This window comes from Athene noctua, chromosome 5 (genome assembly GCF_965140245.1).
Source record: "Athene noctua chromosome 5, bAthNoc1.hap1.1, whole genome shotgun sequence".
Lineage (NCBI taxonomy): Eukaryota > Metazoa > Chordata > Aves > Strigiformes > Strigidae > Athene > Athene noctua.
Window position 1 is genome coordinate 53322145 of NC_134041.1, and position 7931 is coordinate 53330075.

Consider the following 7931-nt stretch of genomic DNA (forward strand, 5'->3'; position numbering starts at 1 on the left):
TGGTCATCCACGTTTTACAAAAGAAGAACTGAAGGGAAGGGGAAAAGCAGGGTGTGCAAACAGATGTGATAATCCAATGCAGACACCGTCAAGTGGGTGCGCAGTTTTCAAATACCAAACCTGAAGAGTCTTACTCATTGGAGGTACTCTGAACTCAAAACCTGAGCTCTGCAGGACCTAGCTCTTCTGCCTCTGTGAATGCCCAGTGCTGGCAAGGCTGAATGATTCAGCATTTAACTCATTCACAACTCCATCGAGATCCAGAAATAAGTCATTTCACTTATTGCCCCCTGGGACAGCAGGGTACTCTACTCAGATTTTGCTTAATGCTCTTTTAGAGGAGAAGGCTGCTTGCAACATCCAGTAGCAACTGCTGCTTTTTTTAAGAACACAGCTGCAACAATGGTGGCTTTTTCTTTTAGATTAATTAGTTATGTACTAGAATACATAAATAAGCGTTGCAATAGAAACCAAGATCCCTTTGAGGTATTGTTTCTTCTTGACTACTGGGGTTATTATAGTCTCTACAGTAGTCAGCAGGGAAAATAAAAATCCTGTGTGTAATTTTCCATACTGGAGGAGCCTGGTTTGAACCCAGCTTGCTGCTGGGAAGTGTGCCCTAACTGACAACCTGTAGGCTGCTCTGCGATGGAGTTGGTTTTGGCCTCTGGAGTAAAAGCAGAGAGCTCCTCTTGCAGCCTGCATGATCCAGCATGTCAGGAAGACAGGCAGCTTAATTTCCCTCTTGGCATTTTGATGGGAAGCCTAGCCTGGTTGGTTGTGCTGGTGTGTAAAGCCACATTGGTTAATGTCCCTCACCTCACCCTGTCCCTGAGCGACAGGGACAGCAGGGATATTCGTGAGCGTGCTGATGGGCTATGAGGGCCAGAAGCCCAGGGCAGTCTCAGTGGGGGCCATGCTCAGGACAGCAGAGGAGAGGAGGGAAAAAAGTTAATCCCTGCAATTGCAAGCAAGTATTTCTGAGTGTGGTGGCTTTCTCCACTGCTCATTGTCAGCTGTCCACTCAAACATGCCTCTTCAAGAAGAAGGAGGGAAGCTGGACGAGCCCCTAGCCCCTCCCAGCACATGGAAAGTGGCTGGAGTTAATGGAGAAGAGACGGGAGGTAAACAGAGCAAAAGTTGTTTTGTGCATATGGTTTATTCTTAGGATAAACAAATCCTTTCCCAAGCATTACGTGTCTTGCCTCTTTCCTTCAAAGGAGGGAAGGGGAGGAGAAGGAACAGGAGTGGAGGTGGTTCAAAGGAACAGCTAGGACTATCAAGGAGGAAGGCAGGGGAAGTAAAGGAAGTAAGAGGAACGCTGCTTTGTTTCAGCAAGTTACCTTGCATCTGCTGACCTGTGTGCGGGGGTGGCATGCGTGTCTGCATGTTCTCACTCGAGGGCCAATGAGAAGAAATGCAAATGAACTCTGTTTCATCTCAAGTTAATGCAATTTCATTTGACTTGCATCTGATCGTTCTTGCAGATTAGCTGATGGTGGGGCTGGGAGCCAAGCCTTCCCACAAATGCAAGGCAAATCTGTAGAGAAGCTCAACAGGGATCCTGGGATATATACCCATTAAGCAGTGTTCCAGCCTCTTTATGCCAGGGAATACCCTCCAGCTCTTTCTTGCAAGGGGACGCATTTGTAAAAAAGTTTCTAAATACGTTTTCTATCCTTTCCTGCAATTGTGGATCCTGATGTACAACATTTGTGCTACTCAATGTCAGAATAACTAAGAAGCAATGTTACCAACTTGTAATATGTGGTAATACTTTTGAATTTCACATTCTGGGGTCATGTGTATAGGAGAGGATCTGAATGTTTAATAGCAAGAAAAAATAAGTTTCCAGTCCTTGAGTTCAAAGAGAATGTTAAAATTATGACTTTTGTGCCGCCCTGATGAAGAAAACCTCAGAAGGCAGTGAAAAATAACTCTCATTTAATAATTTATTTAAAATCTCCTTGTGTGTAAGCCCCTGAGTTCTGTGGTTTTGAGTAGTTTTTTGAACAACTTTAGGCTTTTTGGTAAATGGCACAGTGTAAAAGGAAGTTGTACCTGTAAAGAAACAGTACAAGTGGGAAAAACAAACTTCATTGTCCTGCCAACTCTTGAAACAGTGTTGGGTACATAGGGCTCACCCTCAGGAGAAAAGGGACTGTGCAGCCTTGAAGCCATAGTTCAGCAGTGTCATGGCAAGGGCAGTAATTTTATATCTTTCTGGCTTTGCTTTCTCAGGGTATGGTCAAGTCCATAAAAGAAACCTTCTGCAGTAGGGACCATTTAAGGCAGTGGAAAGAGTTTAAGAAAATTCAGTGGTAGAAGTGTAGGGAAAGTGTTGCTCTCCTCATCCTGTTCCCACTGTCCCTTGTCGCTCCAGGGCTGCAGTCCCAGTGCAGCAGATGGGTGCATGTAATGTGGTCTTTTGGCTGGTAGCTTTCTCATCCCCTTTCCCTTGAAGAAAGATGCTCCATTAATACAGCTAAGTAACTATAATTACATAGTATATACACTATACATATATATCTCTTATCTGTGTATATACACATATAGGTAAAACTAATGGTGGTTGAGGTCTCACTGCAACTCACAACCCAAACAAGCAGGACTCATCCAATGGTTGGATGAGAAATGCAGTGAGCTGCAGACAGTGGTGTGGCTCACTGCAGGTACTACTTCCTCTCCGCCTCCACTTGCCACCTCGCCTGAAAGCTATTCTGCTGATGGTGCCATCTTCTGGGTTTATAAACTCATGGCTGCGACCATTTGGGCTCATTAGAGATTGCCAGGCACTTCAGTAAGAACAAAGGAATTTTGGTGTCCGACCCAAATTCCAACTTGGTAATTACAGAGCGTCTTTCTGAACACTGGGAATATTGGTGATTCCTCTTGCCTTAGTCTCTGTTATTTGGTGTGCTGCTGTATTACTGACCCATTCCTTCTCAGGTGCAACCCCCTTGCCACAGGAATTTACCCACTGCTTCCCTCTTTTCCCTGTGCTGTGAAGTGTGTAAAGTGCTCCAGGACCACAGGCACTGCACAACTGTGTAAGAAAATAACAACGTCAATAAAACAAGCAGGTGTGCAGGATGGCTGGGGCCGACCCTGCCATGGGGGAAGACAAGTGGGACTGCAGGAGTCACGGTTGTAAATATCATGCCCATCTCTTGTTCCCCAAGGCTTCTGCTGGTGCATCAGCTGGCAGGTTGCACTGGCAGCCTGGAGGTTAGGTGTGCATCTGCTCTTTGTTCCCCTTGTGTCTCTGGGAGCAGCAAGGAGACGGTTGTCTCCAAGGGAGGGGTTCCCCAGCTCAGTGTATTGCTTATCAGTCTCCACCTTGAGGCTGTTGATCCCTATTTACCTGCTGAGAGAAGTAATCCTGCTGGGAGGAATATTCCCAGTGAATCCCTCAGCCATGCACCGATACTGGTAGGCCTGCCAAGGCGGTCTGGGGAACTGCTGACAGTGTCTCACTGCCTTAGGAAGCCAAAAAGATCATTTCATGGCCTTCCGGGCTTGGCCCGTTCCCTTCCACCCCTTTGGCCCATTTGTGGAGCCGGCTGTAGAGGGGAAAGCCCTTGTTCTCCCGGTAGATGTAGACGCCTGTGATGGCATTCCACTGAGGGCTCGGCTGGACGCCCTCCACCGGGAACTCCTGCACCAGCTCCTTCTCCTCCTTGTCCAGCACCACGAAGCCGAAGAAGTGCTCCACGTTCTTGGCTGCCAGGATCCTGGAGTGGACCTCAGCTGTGCGTCGGAACAGCTTGTCCTCATTGGAGCGGTACTGGGCCCAGTAAGCCTCCTGCCGGTAGCTCAGTGGCGAGCAGCAGTGCTTCAGGCACTTGGTGAGGAAAACCAGGACCGCGACGATGCCGATGAGCAGCCAGCCAAAGAGCTGAGAGAGAAGAGAGAGGCTGCATTAGGACACAGCAAGGTGGTCTTACCCACTCTGTGGCTTTCTCCCCAGCATACCTACCTGGGATTCATATCTCAGCCTCCGCGTCACCTCGTCCCTGAACTTGGTGAGGTTTGCTGGCACGTCTTTACAGGGGAATCTGGCCAGCACTTCGGCCCCATACTCGGCTGGGAACTTGTCGAGGGAGGATGGCCTGACAAACTCGCTGAGGGCACAGATGTAAGCCTCCCCACGCAGCAGCGAGATGACTGACCAGGTGACAGGTGCCACAGCTGCCCGGCCCATGATGGAGCCAAAGAGGAGAAAGGTGGCAGCAGCAGAGAAATTCTTGGTGCCACGCTTCTGGCACTCGGCCACCAGGTTCCAGGTGTGGTTGTTCCAGATGACACCGATGAGGAAGAGAGCAAGGGCTGGGACACCGATGGCAGCCAGCCCATAGATGTAGTTGCGGGCAGGGGAGCAGGGGCAATTGAAGGCAACAACTGAGAAAAGCTCCTCACTCCCCACTGTGCCCAGGGCCACCAAACCATTGAAGATCATCACGTCTTTGCTCTTGAAGAACAAGGAGAGGAAGCGGAAGTTCTCAGCAATGAGGGCGGCCATCTCTTCCTTGGGGCAAGAGGAGGCACGTGCTGCAGCAGGGGGCTGTGCTGGCCCAGCTCCCAGCTCCGAGGGACACACCAGTGGGGGGTGAAATGGCCTTGGGCTGGCTGATGTGCAAGGGGCTACTCCAGGAGCACGACACCTTCACTGCTGTCCCTTCCTCCCACCCGGTGTCCCAGCTTCTGGGGCTAGTTGCTGATACCTGGGATACTTCAAAAAAGGCTGAAGAGAGATTCAGCATAAGCAATGTGTGAAACGTCAGTCATTTCAGCTTCCCACTAAGCTCCCAAAAAGCACCTCTACAGTGAAGATTCCCAATGGGACAGCTGTTTCTCCCTGTCATTTGCACGTTCGTCGTCTTTCCTTCTCTTCGGTTTTAGTCACCTCCCGCAGAGGTGATTACTGTCAGCGTCGCTGCCAGACACTCGAAGATGTCCCAAACCTACAACGAAGGAGGACGCCGTGTTACTGGGAAAACTGGACCAGAGCATTGGCACTAGGATGTGTCCCCATCTCTGCCACTGACTCACACTAGCCCAGGAGCATGTGGCACGTGCATGCTGATGTCGTGCTGCCTTGAAGGTGCTGTGTGTGGCTTTCACCTCCCTCTTTAGATCTGATGAGTTAATATTTAGTAATAAGCAAAGGTATGTCAGGGAGGCAGCAAGAGGTGCTGAGATGGCCCAGCCGGTTTGCAGGCAGAGAGATGCGGCATGGAAGGAGTATGCAGGAACAGCCTCAGCTGACAGGGGTGAGGGGATGCTCAGGGGCCGTTGCTACCAGCAAGAGAAGTTACTTTCTGGGAAAGCTGAGCTTATCTTGATGACCCAGGATAAAAACACTCAATGCCAGTAGAGCTCGGTCAGCAATTACGTAGTAGTTTTTGCTAGGATTAGGTGTGGCAGGATGATCTCCTTCTCTCCCACAGTCCTGGCTCAGCCTCTAACTGCTGGCCTGAAATTGAGCCCCTCGACCTGTGCGCCTCAGTGCCAGAGATGCATTTCGCTGCCCTGCCCCTGTGCAGCTTCCCCCAGCCCCTTCTCCCAGTACAACACTGGTTATACTGGGATGCCCATCCCACTGACAGGGCTGGGCTGTGGGGACTGCAGGCACTCAGGACCAAGCAGGGGGAAAGCATGTGCCCTGATTTTTTTGAAGGACAGGGAAATAACGGGAGTGTATTCATGCCCTCTACAGTGATGCCCATTCCCCCATGCCACTTGCAAGCTGCATTTAATTAATTTCTTAGTTGACTTTCCATCTGTGCTGCCACCCCCAGGGTTTCATCTCAGGAAGCCCCAAGCACCTTGCTAGCTTTGGGAACCCTCACCCACATGATGAAACCCGCGAGCCTCAGGGAAATTGCTGCCACCAGGGTTTGCTGGAGACAGGAGGGACCTGGGCACCCAACTAATGATTTCCGGCAGTTTGCACAGTGACAGCAGCACTGGTGCATGTCTGGGGCTCTTTAATCCTTATGGTCTTTTGTACAAATCTTGCTCATGCGCTATGCTTTAAATCACTCCTCTTTCTTCGGGCAGAAATTTGGTCTCGGTTTTCTGTTGTCGCTACTCCAGGACGGTCCCTTTAAAGTCACTGTGGTATCGCTGAGTTCAAACACAAGCAGCCCTTAATATCTTCCTGCATCTTCCCAGTTTTCCATATGCAAAATTCCCTCAGCAAAGGAGACGGACCAGCCAAAAACTGCAGCCTCGTGACGGGGAGCCAGACCTCCATCTCTGGCTGCCGCGCTTTGTGGTACACCACGTTTGCAGCCAGATGTTAAACCTGCAAACTTGTTCTAATGCATGGGGTTCAAAAAACTGTTATCAGATTTACCAGCAAATAGCCCGGATAAACAAGGCCCTGCGACCTTCTTGACGGTGCCTGGCAATGGGCAAAACAAAAATAAAAGGAGCTGGCAGAGGAGAGTATGTCATTTGGGGGGGGGGGGGGGGGGGTGTCACTCTTCCTCTGCTTTGTGGTTATGGTGCCTGTCTGTGAGAGAGAGGGGTGGGTAAGAGGGGAGGGGAAAAGTTTTGCAGAGCAGATCATTTTTTAGCAGCCTCTGTTAAAGTCTTTCCCCGAAACACGCATGAAAGCAAGAAAAAATGAAGTCACTTACTTGAAAAGTTGTTGAAACGAGTTCTAGAGCCTTCTCAGCTACTTTTGTGGTTTTTGCTCGGGCTCCGGCTGTGGGGGGGTTCCTGGCAGCGTGCAGGGCTGTGCAGAAGTGGGGATGTGGCAGAGGCCAGCCTGATGGGCGAAGTGAAAGCTGCTGAAAACAGCCTTAAGAGTTTGGCAGCTTCCTTTTTCAGTCTGCAATGTGCCTCTGGCTGTCGGCTTTTGGGAGGAGGGAGGAGGTTGTTCTTGGGCCCTGTGCTTGGGTGGGGCGAAGAGCAGGCACTTGGCTTCTGCTGGGTGCAAGGCTGAGGTTGTGCCTTTAAAAAGAAAAAAATTAAAAAAAAAAAAAAAAAAAAAAAAAAGGAAAGGCTGAGAATGAGTCACTGGAAAAAGCACATCCTCCTTTTTCAGGCCTGTGGTGCAGCTGTGCAAAGGCTGGCTGACCGGCCTGGGATTTGCCTGGAGGATGGGAGCGATGGGGCACCTTACTGGGGTGCAACGGGGAAATATTGGAGCCCCCCAGCCTGGGGGGTGGAAGAAGCCCCCACGGTCCCCAGGGGATGCAGTCATGCATGGGAGAAGCCTTCGACCCCACGTGAAGGGACAGAGACTGCTGCTTTTGTGCATGGGAGTGGACTGAGCCAGCAGGGAAGACATCCGCCTGGCTGGGTTTTTGGGAGAAGCAGAAACCCACTGTCACGAGCTCTGTGGAGTAGCCAGGTTTTGTCTCTGAGCAGCGGGGCTGCTGCGGGGGCTGAGAGGGGCTGGGGAAACCATGCATGCGGGGCTGGCTGGGCACAGCCCGCGATTTGGCAAGTGTGGTGAATTCCTGCCTGGCTTAGCTTTTCCGCTCCATTCTTCCTCTGCGTAGTGATGCCTGTGAGGCAGTCAAGGATGCCTTACTTTCCCCTTGTGTCGCTCCCTCTCTCTGCTGTCTGTCCTGAGCTCAAGCTCTCGCCCAGTCTGTTGCAGAGGCTAGAGGTCTCCATCTTCCTTCCCCAGCCTCCTTGTCACCATGTCCCCATGCTTAAACTCAGCCTTCCTCAGGAGGATGTCTTCAGCACAGACAAATCTTCAGCAACACCCACATTCCCCTCTGCCAGAGCCAAGCTAAGCTCAGCCCAGCATCAGAGTTCTGCTGGGATTTTTAGACCGAGTATTCCTTCTTACCCCCAGATCTGAGGTCCCTGAGCGGGTTTCTGGAGCTCCCAGGTGTTTGGGTGTGGTGCACCCCTTGGCTCTCCCACACCTCCGCGCCTGCCCGGGGCTGGCTCCCCTCCTGCCC

At 51.0% G+C, this 7931-nt stretch overlaps 1 protein-coding gene across 1 annotated transcript; it reads right to left on the minus strand.

Moving 5' to 3' along the window:
• Positions 1 to 3481: 3481 nt before the first annotated feature.
• Positions 3482 to 6886, minus strand: CALHM2 (calcium homeostasis modulator family member 2). The gene is made up of 3 exons (XM_074908444.1): positions 6648 to 6886; positions 3980 to 4964; positions 3482 to 3898 (listed from the first exon to the last, which is right to left on the minus strand). The coding sequence occupies exons 2-3, from the start codon at positions 4520 to 4522 to the stop codon at positions 3482 to 3484; spliced, it is 960 nt and encodes a 319-aa protein (XP_074764545.1). The 5' UTR covers positions 4523 to 4964; positions 6648 to 6886.
• Positions 6887 to 7931: the final 1045 nt, after the last annotated feature.